Source organism: Etheostoma spectabile, chromosome 20, assembly GCF_008692095.1.
Source record: "Etheostoma spectabile isolate EspeVRDwgs_2016 chromosome 20, UIUC_Espe_1.0, whole genome shotgun sequence".
NCBI classification, from domain to species: domain Eukaryota; kingdom Metazoa; phylum Chordata; class Actinopteri; order Perciformes; family Percidae; genus Etheostoma; species Etheostoma spectabile.
In genome coordinates, this window is record NC_045752.1 from 1,580,374 (window position 1) to 1,597,071 (window position 16,698).

Here is a 16,698-nt window from a genome sequence, read left to right on the forward strand (position 1 = left end):
CATCTTTTGTTGCCTCTGGTTTTGCATGTGCAATACGTTTCTGTGAAATATCAGCTGCACCCACTGCACTTACACAAACAAGACATTTCCATTTTTGAAAGTCAAATTAGATCCGCATAACAGCCTTTTTTTTGACTTTGCATGTCTTCCCGCCGTTCTTTTCAGTTTATTTTATTTCCCTTTTAAGCTGCTGCAGCAACCGCTGCATCAGTGTGCTGCAGTCGTGCGTTACAGACGGGTTCTTCTAACTTTGGGAGGCGCTGCTGTGATGGTTCACTGATGCAAACCAAGGAAAACCGGTGAGCTGATCTTTCTCTATTGATTACGTTTCATTAAGATACAGTACATGTCATATTTTTCCACGAAAATCGTGTTATGTCATACAAGCAAGTTACAGTGACACATGCCACGCAGATTCTTAGGAGTTAGGTGTTTCAGTGTTTTTGTAAATGTCATATTCTTATTTTTAGAAATTCAGTGCAACCACATCACTATTATCTACAGTAATAGGCCATTTAGTCTGATAGGATCAGAATATCTGTTCACAGGATAGGAGGAAACCACATCCATTTGCTTATTATAACCTGGTGAATCCTCTTTAACAAAAAATTAGTGATAAAACTATTTAGCTGTTTAACTAAACTTTTGTTAAAAAAAGAAAAAAGGTAATTGAGAAATATACAGTAACCACAATTATTTTTATATATGCTCATTTAAAATCAATGAAAGATTTCTAAGAAGGTTTTCTTCATCCAAATCAAGATGGGTGTCAGAGGGTGTCACAGGCTTTCCTGATTGTACAGTCCAATGTGTGATTTAGGGCCACAACTTATTTATTATCCTCCTGTAGAGACTTGACAACCAAAGTGAATGCTGACAATGAGAACATTCTGTATATCACACCAGCTAAATGAAATAAATATAAGAAGTTACATTTCAGATCTTTGTATATGTATGATGGAAAAAGATACACTGTGTGGGGCAATGCACTAAGGTCAAAGCTCTTTAAGAGGAAATTAAAAAAAAAAAATAAGAAAAGGATTATCACAAAATATCTTCTGATCAACCCGGCTCTTTTTATTTTAAGACTCCACCCTAAAATTACAAGTACACCAAAAGTGAACTTTACAATGATAGATATCTGTCTTTTGCACGCTAAAAAAAATCAATGGCATGTAGAAAAAGACCGGCAGACCAAGTGTCACATATTTGGTTTGGAACATGTTAACTCCTTAGATTTTACTCTGGAAAAATAAAAATACAGTATGCACAAAGAGAGAAGCAATAGTTTTTGAAGAAGGTCTGAGGAGTTTGTGAAAGATATGGAGCTCGCAGATGAAGAGGAGGAATGAGTAGTGACTAATCTAAACCTCATAATGTAGATAATGTAAGTTCATACTATAAAACGATAAATTACATGAAATCAAATTGGTTAAGCAATAATTTGTTATATAATTTCTGGAACGAACGTATCAAAAGTCTTTGTCTGAGAAGGTTTTATCCCCTCCCCCCCCCCCCCCCCCCCCTTCCTTCTTTTGACTTATGTTAGCTGTTTGTCTGAGTCATTGTTTCCATCACCTGTACCTCAGTACACTGGATACATACAGTACATGGTGTACAAAGGTAATACCCATATTGTTAAAACAAAATGAACACTGAGATAAAGAGTCTCAATTTGCCTTCAATGTTTTTTTTGGAAAATAATTTTTAACGGTACATCGAACTATGGTCACTTTAGAGAATAAGCCCAAGAAAATGTATAAGATGAAATGGTAACTAAGGCCACAGTTTGATCTTCTCTCTCCATCTGACAGAAAGACACAGCACATGTGTAGGATGTAGCTTTGACCGTTTTATCTGTTTCCCGACACACAAGGCCTCGTTAAGAGGCTCAAAAACAACAGAATAGGGGGTAGAGATTTAATATGAATTTTCCATTGCCTAGTCTTTATGTAATAAAAAAAAGGAAAGATGTCTGGGCTTGCAGTGTTTAAAAAGTATACACAGTACAGCAGGTGTGGATCATCAGTGGATCGCCAGACCTTTGTTGACCAGAGGCCAATATGAATGACTTCTTCTGTTATTGATTGTTTGCAGGAACAGGATGTGGGCCTTTATAATTCTTTATGTCCTGGGACTTAACGTCTGTCAGGTACGCCAGCGACATGCCACATTAGATCTTACAATTCAAAATTGTAACATTGAATTGAATTGAATGATTTTCTTCTTATTTTTCTCAGGCCAGCGGAGAAGGTAAAATGATTTTTATTTTGAGATTCAAAATGAGCATAACACTGTTTGGAAACAGATAAAGTGGATGTGGTCTTTTGAAACCTATCGCATTGGGGTGGATGTCTGTCTGTTTTGCATCGTTCCAGGTAAATCAACACAAATGCAATATGTCAAACTGATCATAGAGGAAAGTGCAATCAACAACATAACTCAGATTCTGAAAGGTTTTGACTATAACAACATCCGGGTTGACAACCTAACAAAGACAACACGTAAATAGTTTTCTAATATTTACAATGCATGTTCTAATTGATTTTAATTACAGAGAAAAAAATGAATCCCTGAGTTAAACTATTTTGTTTTTTGCTTTTTTAAATCAGTGTGTCAGAATGTCTCGGCCGACACAGTGTGTAGCTGCATGCCAGACTTCAGATGGAGCAATGAAGTTTGTCAATCTCAGAAATGTTGCGGTGACAATAACTGTATCTTCACCAACATCCCGGCTCCCATGTGTGTTTCAAACAATTCAGGTATTTATTTTACTATTTCTTTTACTGATTTGCATGTCCGTGTGTATTAATCATGGATCTTTTTTCTTCATAGTTGCTGTCAGTGGATCAATTTATTTAAACGTGACTTATCAAAATTGTCTGAAAGAAAAGACCTCTACGGAATTCCAGCAGTGTAATAACGAACTGTTGAAAAAGGTAAAGACTAACATTCATATATAAACAGCATTGCTTAAAATAATTGATTTTATAATTGCATCATAATCATGCAATTAATTTAGGTACTGTCATGTGCCAATAGCACACTGATGTGTAAATGAGTTGTTGCCTTGCAGATGAAAGAAGTATTCAGCACTTTGATGGGATTTGACATCCTAACAATAAAGCAATACAGGTACTTGCTTTTTATTTACTTAATAAAACATGGGTTATTCTTTGGTTTTCAATATGTGACTGGAATCTGTACTTTGTCTTCACTGAAGGCTTGGAAGCATCATTGCAGATTTTGAAATGATCGTTGCTTACAGCTTCAAACAACAAGATCTGATTAACGTATTGCAACTTCTGAGTGGAAATCTGTCAGCATCTCTTGATTTGGTGACCACAGGTAATTACAGTATATCTATCCGAGTGTGGGATGCACCTGTTAGGATCCATTTTAAACCTGGATTGAATGAACATGACAACATGAATTAACAACAGCACACTTAAGTGACACCCCGAAGGCTACTGCCAATAAAAAGAAATGGAATATTATCATTCAGTTTCAAAGTGAAGTGAAGTTATAGGCTCTAAACTGAAAAGTACACTTGCTCACAGACAGATACTGTACACCATCCTTTGTGAATGTATAGCTTATTCTTGGATTCTACACTGATGTAGGCCTAACGCTTATTTTCCACAGGTTTTGTCCATTTAAACATGACACCTAGCCCTGTATGCTCCAGCTCCCACCCCAGCATCACGTGCACATTACAGGAGGACCTGAAGACCCCACCGCTGTGGAAGCTGAAAAGAACGGACGGAGAGTTTGAGATATTCAACGGCACAGAGTCAGGAGTGACATCAGCACCAGCGGTGACCAGTGTCAGACTTGACACAAAGATATCAGAGCGTTGGGAAGGTATATTTATCTAGCCACTGTATTTACATTTTACACTATTTAGCCTTCCACTGACCTGCAGTGAGTGTGCAAATGTGTTCTTCTACTTAAGCACTGTACTTAAGCACAGTCTTTAAAGTATTTGTACTTTATTTAAGTATTTCCATTTTCTGATAGTTTACATTTCAAGTTGTCCACATATTGGAAGGAAAAGTATTTTTTACTCCACTCCTTTATTTACTAGTTAGCCTAACCTGAAAAACCCAGAAAGTGGGGAACAAAAAAGACAATATATTTTACATTTATATATTTTATATCCCTTGGAAGTTGGTGTGGATCAAAACAAAGCTAAAAGGGGATTTTTGTTTTTTCATTCATCAGGTGGAAAGAAAAACAATTCTAATATTGCTCTGTATCTGATATGTAAAATAATTAATTTAATTAATTAATTAAATAATTGCTGGCGAGTTTGCCACATCAATTTAAAAGGTGATAAGGTTGTGTTCTCATAGATTGTTTTGTCTTATCCATTTGTTTTCTTAGGAGAGTACTCATGTACTTATACTCAAAAGTTAGAGTCATACACCATAACTCACAAAGCCAGTGGTGTAATGGACATAGCCCTCCTGCCAAACATTCACATCACCACATTACCAGAATTTCCACGCTGCAGACCAAAATCCGATTTTGTGAAAGTAAGAGTCAACTGTGACATAAGGAGCAAAAGCCAGGAAAATTATACTGTGACGTGGAACGGCACAAACATCTTTAGAGATATAACACCTTCTGGTAAGTACATTTTATGCTTATTCATTTCAATAAATCCTCGGTCAAACTGAAAAAAACCTGACATGCATATGTGATCCTTGCAGGTCCTTCTGGAGGTGTTTATTCAGGTGATACAATTGTAAGCTGTACCAAACCCAAGGATGGGAGCAAACCACAACTATCATGCAATTTCATAAACGTTTGTGATGAACACCAAAAAGCTTCAACTGATGTCAATATCATATATGGTTTGTTTTAGTGTTAGTTAAACTGTGTCAGAAAACCATGGCTTTGTCCCACATTATATACACATATTTGCTGGCAATACATTACATTTTTGCCATTTTCATTCTGAGTCCAAAATGGGAATTGTATAGCTCCACTATATATATAGTCCTAAAATACACCGACAATGGAATGAAAACTATAGTGTCCATAGTACATACATTACTTTTAGCAGGAAATCTGAAGATGCACAAATTCTGAAATATTAATTTTATGGAGTACTGAGATGTTATGCGTTCCCTCGCAATAGGTTTTGTGTTACCGCGCAAAACTTTTCTTCTTCCATTCATTCTGAGCAATGTGTCTATTTCCACTCAGCTGCCAGCGCAATTAATCAGCTCGTTGCATTTTAATTTGAGCTGGGAATTATGCTGATTTAGACCTATTGCTCAATGGGCAGATTCATAACGATGTGCTTATTTAAGGAATATATATACCATGAAAATACAATGCTATGAAATTCAGAATTCCAGATACATTTCTTGTTCTACCAAAGTTGACTTTGTAATAATTGTAGTTACTGTTTTTCCAAACAGAAACTGATAAATTCTGCCCAGCTCAAGGGGATTGGAAAGACACCAAGGCTGACTACACTGCTTACTTAAAATGCCCGAACGCGGCTGGACAAAGACAGAGGAAATGCTCTGCAGGGGGGACATGGGAAGCAGTGGTCGCACATTGTGTGAACCTGGACGTGAACCTCGCGCTGCAGCAAGCAATTGTAAGACGTACTTTCAAAGCTGAAGGTTATAAAACAAGATCTCCATCATGTGCTAGAAAAGTGACTCATACCAAACATATTCTGAATTTGAAGCAACAAAGTATAAAAAGTGTACAATTCAAAAGGTATAATCTACTGACATTATAGTCAGTAGATTATAGCTTGCATGCGTTAGTTAGTCTCAGCGCTTTGGAGATTAATATCTTTGGTGGTAGCTCATGTTTACATTTTGACACAAATATTCACCATACATAATTCATCATTGTTTTTACAGATTGTCGACGTCGGACTTGGCTCACCAGATAAAAATGCTGCAAATGTATTTTCCCTCCTTGGGAATATCACCAATAACACAAAGGCTATCAACTCTTACGCCAACATGAATGCAACCGTTCAAGTACTCATCAGTCTGAGTCAAAAGTCTATCAGCATAGTTGAGGAATCAGCAATATATGTAAATATTACAGAATCTTTGATTATCTTTATGGAGAGCTATTATAGGATTTCAACCAAAATGGAGGCAAAAAAAAAATTACTAATATATTTGGATGGTTTTGTTGTTCTTGTGTTGTATGTTTGACCATGAGTATTTGTTGTAGTATTAAATCTCCTAAACCTATTAAACCTTACTGTTACCACAAACCACGTGAAATCAAGCAGGACTAAAATCTTTAGGATTACCACTTTAAGATACCAATAATGATTATGTTGTGCCAATATTTTGTGTAATTATAAACAAATAGACATACTTTTAGCATACATGTTATATTTGACTAAACTGCAATTAAAACAAGCTTCTTTGTTTTCAGGACTTTCTGGAGTCCTCCAGTAATTTGCTGGAACGGCCTCTTAAGGATTCATGGACCCTGAACACTGGCGAAAGCAATAGTTCATTGGCTGACAGTTATCTGACTTCTGTTGAGAAATTGATTCAGAAGACGAACAAAACATATACAAACAAACAAAACAACCTAGAGGTAATGGCATCCATTTGCACAAAGGGGTCACCGTGCAGCAATACGGTGTTCGATGTCACCGTCAATCTTGAGCCAAGCCTCGGCAGTGTAAAAACAGCAGGGTTTAAAGAACTGCAGAACTATTTAACCGAGGAAAAGGACTTTGAGCCTAACAGCATCGTTGTGTCAACAACAATGACAAATACTGAAAGTAAGGAATTGAAATCAGTTAATGTTAATATCAACTTTCAATTGCTAAAGCCTAGGCCTCCGAACGTTCAAATAAAGTGCGTCTCATGGGACAATAACACCAGAAGTTGGTCAGAAGAGGGCTGTGAATGGAAGGGTTCTTCTGAAGAAAGACTTTGTACTTGCACACATTTGTCCTCATTTGCCATTCTAATGTCAAGGTATCCCACAGAAATTAAGTGGCTAACAGAGGTGACCTATGTCGGACTGTCTATATCAGTCGTGTCACTTATTATCAGCATGGTGATAGAACTGACTGTCTGGAGCGCTGTAGTTAAGACCATTGGTTCATATTTACGCCATACTGCCCACATACACATTTCTCTATGTTTGCTAATTGCCGATGGCTGTTTTTTAGCATCTTCTAATCCAAAAGATCTTACAGAAATGTGGTGCAAGATCTTTGTGCTGTTGAAGCATTTCTGTTACCTGTCCATGTTCTTTTGGATGTTGTGTCTGAGCAGCATGCTTCTTCACAAAACCATTTTTCCGTTCCATCAAACGAGCAAAAAAGCCTACATGAGATTCTTTCTATTCCTGGGCTACGTGTGTCCGTTGCTGATTGCTGTTATCACGTTTCTTGGCTATAATGGTGGTGCTAAAGACGTGTACTTTTCCAGTGATACCTGTTGGCTGCGTTATAGTGGACTAATGAAAGGGTCCATCCATACATTTGTCATACCGGTCGGTATAATTGTCTTATTCAACGTGTTCTCCATGCTGGTGGTAATCATGAAGCTTTTGGATCACCCTATAAATACAGACAAATCCAATGAAAATGAAAATGAAAAAAAGGCTGCATTAACTGCCCTGAGGTCAGTTATTCTTCTGACGCCGATCTTCGGTGTGACCTGGATTTTTGGGTTTGCTGTCATGCTGCTTGACCTCACAATTGGAACTGTCGCCTTTGTAGTCAATTATGCCTTCACCGTGCTGAATGCATTCCAGGTACGGTCAATGTAATCTTCAAGTGAACATCTGGTCCAGTAAATGTATTTCTTGCTCAGTAATCTCTTCTCATTTCTTTTGCAGGGTTTGTTCATTTTGTTAACCACGTGCCTGGGGGACAAACTGGTAAGTTTCACTTCTTAAAAGGAAAGGTAAACCTAAGTCATAATGTCTTTCATGTCTTGGATCAATTATGATGTTTGGTAAGGTGTTTCAGCAGAAAATATTTGTAATATTCAAAGCATCAGGAATCAGAGAGGAACGGCCTTTTCTTGCAATTATATCAACCAAACTTCAGTAGTCACATTTTTTATTTTTTACAAACTATAATATATATGTATATATATATACACAATATACTGTATATATAAACTGCAGATGAGGCTACCTACAAAATATTTAAATATAAGGGGAACACTTTTAAAACATCTACTTTGTTGTAGCTGTTTAGTTTTATAGGATCTGTCATTTTACCTGTTTAAAACTGTAGTGAGTGAATTTTGCCTAGTAAAGCATTCACAATGCCGGTGATCAAATTAATGTGGTTTTTTGTGAAGTCTGATGGTCTTTATGCTAAGCTAAGCTAAATGGCAGCTTCATAGTTAACAAAACAGATATGAGAGGGGTATCGGTCTTCTCATGAAAAAGTCAAAATATTCCTTTAAACACATACATAAACTTCATTATATTGTCATTGAGTGCATAAAGTTAAATATGTTTGGACTTTATTAAGGAGTTCATTGTGCAATAGTTTGTGTAATTATCCACAAACAAGTTAGTAAAGCATCATTAAAAATGTTTTAATCCAATTTTGACAGACCCGTGAAGCACTGCTGAATCGTCTCAGGAAAAATGTAAGTGTGCTCTGACTGGGTTTACTCATATGTTAAACGCCACGATGACTATTAATACATTTACACATCCTTCTCCTGTGCTCACCAGGATTCAGCATCGACTACTGACAGCTCCACGAAGTTAGACTCCACTTGGAAGCAGTGAAAGTCATCCTACCAAACTCTTACATCAAAACAAACTACATCTTGCACATAACACCACAGATAATAACTTAACCAGGAACACCATCTAAATGAATAGATTTCCATGACATAGGAATGTTCAATCCTTATTTGTGAACATGATTGACTCTCTCAAAAAGCCAGAGACCAGAGATGTAAAGCTTGATTAATGGTTTTGCGGAGGCTCCACGCTGAGCTTTCGCTGTAGTCTACGTAAGAGGCCTGTTGTTTATACTTGTACGTTGGTGTGTGCGTCGATCACAGCAGGGCCAGCATGTGCGTGTCTGTGTGGGAGGAGTGTGTGGTAGAGTGAGTGAGAGAGTGGCGGCGATTAGCTTCGGAGCTTACCCGATTCTAGAGTCATAGTGAGAGAAAAAAAGTGCAAAGTCCCCTGTGCCACGGCTGAGCGACGTATAGTTACATTTTTCGAGAAGTGCACATCAGGCTAAAGCACCGACGTAGTTTTGTGTCTCCACGTACCTACGTACGTAGCCACGGCGTAGATTTAACGCTGAAGTATAAATCAAGCTTAAGTCTCAAATTTATGATGTCATCAAGTATGAAAACATACGCCTTGGTGCTCTCAGTGTCATCTATAACATCTTTCCCAATTCATTGTCTGTAGAGCAGACTTTATATTTGATGACATCATCACAAATTTCAGTTCTTGGATTTGGGAGAGAGTTGTTCCTTTTTACTAATAGTTTTGGATTGTTGATAGGAAAAACATGATTCATTTTTTTTTTTTTTAAATGGTGCGTGGTTCCCCTTTATTAACTCTGTTGATGTGACTACTTTTTCGTTTGGTTTATTACTTGCACGATGGCATGTTTGTTCATTAGATACATTTTTGATTGCTAAAGCACTGAAACACTATGCACAACTCTAGTACATACTTAGTTGTATGAATGGGAGTTAAGCCTACGTCTGAATGTTGCTAGAGATCCTCTTTTCTTCATTTTCCTTGCCTTGTTCTGCCCACTCCTCGTCTGTGTCATCCATTGAAATCCCTTTCTGGGCTGCCATCTTGCGGTAGGCCTGGCACTCAATTTCTGCTCTGCAACATACAAAAACAGGGCTATTTATGTATTTAACCGATAGTGTCATCGTATAAGGTTATTGGACTGTGTGTTTAAAATAATAATTAAAGTGACCCAAGTGAGAAAATCAAGGTGGATATTCAGGGAATCAAATAACACCAGTGGTGGAAGAATTGGAAAACTGGGCTTCATTGTATACTTTTTTAGGAATCGAACACAGTCACGGTGTCCATATATTTCGGCTATCCGCACTGGTTTGTCTCCGCAGCAGTCCTCCTTGTCCATAGGCGCATGGAGGGAGTGCAGCAGCCGGAGGACAGCCAGCCGGCCAAGCTCTGCAGCACTGTGGGCAGGAGTCCATCCATGCTCCGTTCTCAGACACGGCCTGGCTCCGTGCTCAATAAGGATCCTGACTGTTTCTGTGTGCCCTGTGGAAAAGGCATCATTGGGATCTGACATTAAGAACCTGATGATTTTTGAAATCTGGGTGGTTAAAAACAAAATTCTTACCTACTGTCGTAGATGAATAAGATGAAAGAAATATAAGCAGTAGAAAAAACAATAAGTTCAGTATTGCAACTAAATATGGCATTAAAGGCACAATCCATTAAGTAATTAGTTAGTCATTAGGAGAAACAATTATGAAATGTATCAATTGGTGACCGGCAGAAAATATTCCCTTTTTCCAGCTTCTCCAATGTGACAAATTGCTGCTTTTCTTTGTTTTATGTCATTGCAAAAATACTACTGTTTACTACGGTTTATAAAGCGCTGAATGATTTAGGCCCAAAATACCACCTGGACCTCTCGGGTCATCTGGATCAGGTCTGCTTTTCGTCCGCAGAGTCAAAGCAAAACATGGACAAGCAGCGTTCAGATTTTACACACCATACATCATTCCTAGATACCTGCAAGTCGGCTGCAACTCAATTCTTTTTAAAAATCAAGACTGATAAAGGTTTACTGCTGCCGTTTATTTAATCAAATTGTGAATTTCTTTCACTGCACTGTGACTTTTATTTTATACCTTGTATATCTATATATATCTTATTTTACATGAGCTTGTTTTTATTTTTCCATACCCTTGACCTTTTACTTACTGTTTTGATTTAGATTTAAATGTCCTTTTAATGTTTTATGTAAAGCACTTTGGAATTGCCTTGTTGAAATGTACTTTATAAATCAATTTGCCTTTCCTAAATATGTTTGGGTCTGTTGCTCTGTTGGTCACACAAAACAAGACATCTGTGGATGACATGTTGGACTCTGACTTTAACATTTTAAAACAGACCACTCAATTAATGGATAACATGTATTCATTGAAAACACAAATCCCTCCCACATTGATTGACAGGTCTTTTAATAAGGCTACTAAATCTAAGATATTGATGTTTTCTGATCAGGGTTCAAAATTAATTTCTCATCCAGCAGCCAAAAAAAAAATAGGCCAACATGTTTAATCCTGATAATTTGAGAACCATATCTTTCTACCCCAACATACAATTATGGATGTGTAATTCGCCTTTGAAGAAGAAACAACTGGGCTTTTACATTTGGCGATATTTTGTTGCTTACACTAAGTTACAGCACAAAAAGGCTACATTATTTTATTTTATATATGAAACTAACCACCTTCAGAGCATTTTGGACCCCCACTCCCGGCCGTGGCCATCATAGTCATAACTTAGCAGCATTGAATGGCAGGTGTTAAACTAGCCTACTGATATTTAAGACCTGCCGGTGTATCAGGAGCTACGGATGGTACGTTTCCACTGATCCACCATCTACCTTTAGCTGCAGCCCAGTGAAGAGGAGTCTTGTAGCTCCAGTCGATATCTCTCTGATTGGGATTGCATTCATTTTGCCTCAGAATCTCCTCAACTTGATCAAAATCCCCCGCTGCAGCTGCTTGGTGCAGCTCTGTCATTTTCGTTACCATGGTTGCCTAGCAACAAGTGTAAACGGTAAATGCTGCCACCTGCTGTAGGTAGGGGGGGTGTACCAGGTGTGTCCATTTTTTATTTTTTTCAGAAATGTGCCTCCCGCGATATCATGGAACCATAGACTGTTTATATGAAGGGGTAAGCCTCTCTTCACAACCACAACGCGTAGCAGCTTCTATGGCGCCATTTTGATGCTAACAAGCCTTTAGCCTTCCTTTGTCTGCCATTCATTTTGACGTCACTTTGACAGCAAATAACTTTAAATCTGAAGCGTTTAAAGACTCTATTTGCCCATTGTTTGTTTCTTAAAGGTCTCATGACGTGGTGCTTTTTGGGTGCTTTTATATAGGCCTTAGTGGGGGGGGCTGCGAAATTATGTTAAAAACTTTTTTTTCGTCAATATTGCTGCAATATTGACATATTTGGTCAAAAATATTGTGAGATTGGATTTTTTTCCATATCGCCCAGCTCGATCAAAAAATTGTTGCTTTTAGATAGGTACTTTATTAATCCCAAATGAAATTTTAGGTTTCTGAGTGAAGCTATGAGACCATTGGGTAACCTTAACGTTAAAATTAGATTGCAATATGTGGAACACTTTTAGGTGTGATGGAGAGGGAATTTGTAAGGATTAGTGGTTTATTGGGGAAATTTAACTGCAAAGTTGGGTACTAGCACCTGTTTTTTTTTTAAACCAATTCAGGCACTGTGTCTTAAAGAAGAAAATGTTTCTATGAATAGCCTTGTGTGTACTTTGTAGTGTAAGGTTCTCAAAGTTGTCTATTTTGCTTGATGCTTGTTTTTAATGAAAACTGAACTGCAGATTTAAGCTCCAGTATAATTTATTAAACAACTTAAACTGACTGTAAAACTCAACATAGTTAATGTTGAAGAACAAGATGTTTTGCATAACTACAGTAACACAGCCTGCAACAAAGCCAGTTCCAATGTTATCAATTTAAAAACTTAAGCCTCTTATTCTTTCATGCAACTACTGTACGTTTATTGACACAAGTTATGAACGTATTACACTTTATTTCATTTAGTCAGAAATTTTATTAAATGTAGTTTACCAACAAATCAGTACATTTTCAGTTAACAGCCAAGATTGCTCTGTCACAACTGGGTTGGGCAACATGGGTATTCATCTGGGTCCAGATCTGAAACCAATAAACACAAAATGTTAGATTATATATTGAAAACCAACCAAGTGATTTCATGTCTGAATTTCAATAATTCCCTGCCAGTTTTTACCACATTTTTTATCCCTCGGAAGACAGGTTAGATGAGGAAAAACAAGTTTTATCATTATTTAAAGCCTTTTAGATGACTCTAAACTCCAGTCCTCATCATCCAGTAGTGTAGTCTATGTGGTATGCAGGTATACCCCATATATCCACTAGGAAAAGTCAATTTCCATATACCCACTTAAAAAAAGCACCAGGATATGTAACGTTTTGGTCATAAATTTACCTTGTTTGTCTGCGAGTCACTTATGAACAACAATACAGTTGCTTGGTGGTCATTCTCTGTGCAAACATTAAATTAACTAATGTGAATATTAAAGTAGATATGAAACACAGTCCAACTCAAACTATACTCATCATTTTTGTAAGCCTGCCTCTGAAGGTACGGCAGCTTTGGGTGACATTGCAGCAGACGGTTATGTTACAGAAACTACAGGAAGTAAGCCAGATGAGGCAGATGCGCAGTATCATTACAAAATGTGTGGGGTTATCGCACTGGAAAACCGACGAGAATGAAGCTGGGAAGGAAAAACTAGAGTACATCACTGTCATCATCTGGTCCACTAAAGATGAGAGATCATACAGCATTAAATGAATATGGCATTCATTAAATACCTAATGAATCTCAGTTAGCTACAAGACTGTTTTAAGATTTCACAAAAAAAATCAAGTCTACTAACCTGATCACAAACTTTTTGCCAAGGCATGGTCTGTAGCCTGTCCTTTCCAGTATTTCTCCATCAGTGTGTTCACAACCACTCCCTCACACTCAATTTCTACTGCATACTGAGGAACTGCAATCTCTGGATGATCCTCTGTGTGTATTACTGCCACTCTCAGTTGTTTATTGACCAGGAGATTGTAGAACTCATCGTAACCTTCATTATCCCAGGAGCCCTTGGACTCATTAAATCCATTCAAAGAGCACAGAAAGGCCTGAGGAGCCTTCTCCAGTAGACTCTGAGGCAGTGATCTTACATTCTTGATGTTAATGTCACATTCATTTCCATAGTCAATAAACACGACATTGAATTCATCATCAACTCTGCTAAGTACTTGAGCTCGATACCACTCGTTGTCACTGGAAAACAGAGCAAGGCATGGACTGCCAGGACCAAGAGTCTCTAGGAACGTTGTGTCCTGGTGTGCATGTGCTGCTTCCTGAGCAAGCCTTGATACTTCACTGAGCTCCTCCGTGTTGGCGTACTGACACCAGAAGAAATTGGGTCCCCCAATACAAGAGGCATATACCTCCTCCATTTTGTGTTTGGAGACGCATGGCTTCTTGTACATGAAAGTATTCACATTTCCTTTGGACAGACGTAAGTGTGTCATGTTTGACTCCGATTGACCCGCTTCGAGGAAAGTTTCGGTTTCAGGGTGTTCTATCGAAACACATTCTTTGGCAACTGGTTTCCAGTATTTCTCCATCAGTGTATTCACAACCACTCCCTCACACTCAAGTTCCACTGCATACCGAGGAACGGAAAGCTCTGGATGATCCTCTGTGTTAAACACTGTCACTCTTAGTTCTTTATCAACCACCAGATTGTAGAACTCATCATAACCTTTGTCATCCCAGGAGCCTTTGGACTTATCAAATCCATATAAAGAGCACAGAAAAGCCTGAGGAGCCTTCTCCTGCAGAGTCTGAGGCAGAGGTCTCACATTCTTGATGTTAACATCACACTCGTTTCCATAGTCGATAAACACAATATTGAATGCATCCTCAACTCTGCTAATTACTTGAGCTCGATACCATTGTTTGTCACTGGAAAACAGAGCAAGGCATGGACTGCCAGGACCAAGAGTCTCAGGAAACGTTGTGTCCTGTTGTGTGTGTGCTGCTTCCTGAGCAAGCCTTGACACTTCACTGAGCTCCTCCGTGTTGGCGTACTGACACCAGAAGAAATTGGGATCCCCAATACAAGAGGCATATACCGCCTCCTTTTTGTTTTTGGAGATAATTGGCTTCTTGTACATGCAATTTTTCACATTTCCTTCGGAAACACTGAGGTGTGTCATGTAGGACTCCGATTGACCATCTTGTAGAAAGGTTTCTGCTTGAGGGTGTTCTAACCCAACAGATTCTTTGGCGACTGGTTTCCAGTATTTCTGCATTGCTGCATTTACAGCCATTCCCTCACACTCAATCTCTACTGCATACTGAGGAACTGCAATCTCTGAATGATCCTCTGTGTAGATTACCACCACTCTCAGTTGTTTATCAACCAGGAGATTGTAGAACTCATCGTAACCTTCATCCTCCCAGGAGCCCTTGGACTCATTAAATCCATTCAAAGAGCACAGAAAGGCCTGAGGAGCCTTCTCCAGTAGACTCTGAGGCAGTGATCTTACATTCTTGATGTTAATGTCACATTCATTTCCATAGTCAATAAACACAACATTGAATTCATCATCAACTCTGCTAAGTACTTGAGCTCGATACCACTCGTTGTCACTGGAAAACAGAGCAAGGCATGGACTGCCAGGACCAAGAGTCTCTAGGAACGTTGTGTCCTGGTGTGTGTGCGCTGCTTCCTGAGCAAGCCTTGATACTTCACTGAGCTCCTCCGTGTTGGCGTACTGACACCAGAAGAAATTGGGTCCCCCAATACAAGAGGCATATACCTCCTCCTTTTTGTGTTTGGAGACGCATGGCTTCTTGTACATGCAAGTATTCACATTTCCTTTGGACACACGTAGGTGTGTCATGTTTGACTCAAATTGACCACCTTCAAGGAAAGTTTCTGTTTCAGGGTATTCTATCAAAACACATTCTTTGGCAACTGGTTTCCAGTATTTCTCCATCAGTGTATTCACAACCACTCCCTCACACTCAAGTTCCACTGCATACCGAGGAACTGCAAACTCTGGATGATCCTCTGTGTTAAACACTGTCACTCTCAGTTCTTTATCAACCACCAGATTGTAGAAATCATCATAACCTTTGTCATCCCAGGAGCCCTTGGACTTATCAAATCCATTCAAAGAGCACAGAAAGGCCTGAGGAGCCTTCTCCTGCAGAGTCTGAGGCACTGGTCTCACATTCTTGATGTCAACGTCAAATTCATTTCCATAGTCGATAAACACAACCTTGAATTCATTGTCAACTCTGCTAACGACTTGAGCTCGATACCACTCTTTGTCACTGGAAAACAGAACAAGGCATGGACTGCCAGGACCAAGAGTCTCGGGGAACGTCTTGTCCTGATGGGCCTGTCCTGCTTCCTGAGCAAGTCTTGAGACTATGTTTAGGTCTTCAGTGTTTGTGTATTGACACCAGAAGTAATGTGGTCCAACAATGCAGGATGTGTATACTGCTCTTGTCTTGTTTTGAGAAATGTTTGGCCACATGCAGATGTTAACATTTCCCTCGGGGCAAAAAGGAAGGGAAGCTTGTGTAATTTCTAAGTCAATTTGGCCACTTTTTATGACATCCAAATTTGGTTTTCTTCCTTCATCCAAATTCTTTTCATGTTCAATCTCCGGTGCAGGGACATTGGTTATATTCACATTTCCTTTGGTAACACTGAGGTGTGTCATGTTGGACTCAGATTGACCATCTGGGAGGAAAGTTTCTGGTTGAGGGTGCTCTATTCCAACAGGTTCTTTGGCAACTGGTTTCCAGTATTTCTGCATTGCTATATTTGCCATTTCCTCACATTCAATTTCTACTGTA

General features: G+C 38.6%; 3 protein-coding genes across 4 annotated transcripts; 1 reads left to right on the forward strand and 2 right to left on the reverse strand.

Annotated features, from left to right (window-relative positions):
- The first annotated feature begins 174 nt into the window (after nt 1–174).
- adgrf3a (adhesion G protein-coupled receptor F3a) lies at nt 175–10,405 on the forward strand. The gene is made up of 17 exons (XM_032500819.1): nt 175–299; nt 2,098–2,152; nt 2,241–2,253; nt 2,379–2,504; nt 2,613–2,762; nt 2,836–2,939; nt 3,077–3,135; nt 3,224–3,348; nt 3,646–3,864; nt 4,387–4,632; nt 4,716–4,859; nt 5,433–5,617; nt 5,892–6,071; nt 6,427–7,770; nt 7,855–7,896; nt 8,589–8,624; nt 8,713–10,405. Exons 1-17 carry the CDS (start codon nt 280–282, stop codon nt 8,767–8,769), a joined length of 3,105 nt encoding a protein of 1,034 aa, XP_032356710.1. The 5' UTR covers nt 175–279; the 3' UTR covers nt 8,770–10,405.
- ankrd66 (ankyrin repeat domain 66) lies at nt 9,606–11,833 on the reverse strand. Of its 2 annotated transcripts, none has more exons than XM_032500902.1 (3): nt 11,561–11,833; nt 10,026–10,254; nt 9,606–9,843 (listed from the first exon to the last, which is right to left on the reverse strand). In XM_032500902.1, exons 1-3 carry the CDS (start codon nt 11,763–11,765, stop codon nt 9,708–9,710), a joined length of 570 nt encoding a protein of 189 aa, XP_032356793.1. In that variant the 5' UTR covers nt 11,766–11,833; the 3' UTR covers nt 9,606–9,707. The 2 variants fall into 2 exon arrangements, with proteins under 2 accessions (XP_032356793.1, XP_032356794.1); XM_032500903.1 differs by having other exon boundaries at nt 11,615–11,827.
- A 797-nt stretch (nt 11,834–12,630) lies between these two features.
- LOC116670347 (tudor domain-containing protein 1) lies at nt 12,631–16,682 on the reverse strand. The gene is made up of 3 exons (XM_032500834.1): nt 16,545–16,682; nt 13,697–15,713; nt 12,631–12,929 (listed from the first exon to the last, which is right to left on the reverse strand). The coding sequence occupies exons 1-2, from the start codon at nt 16,671–16,673 to the stop codon at nt 13,701–13,703; spliced, it is 2,142 nt and encodes a 713-aa protein (XP_032356725.1). The 5' UTR covers nt 16,674–16,682; the 3' UTR covers nt 12,631–12,929; nt 13,697–13,700.
- Nucleotides 16,683–16,698: the final 16 nt, after the last annotated feature.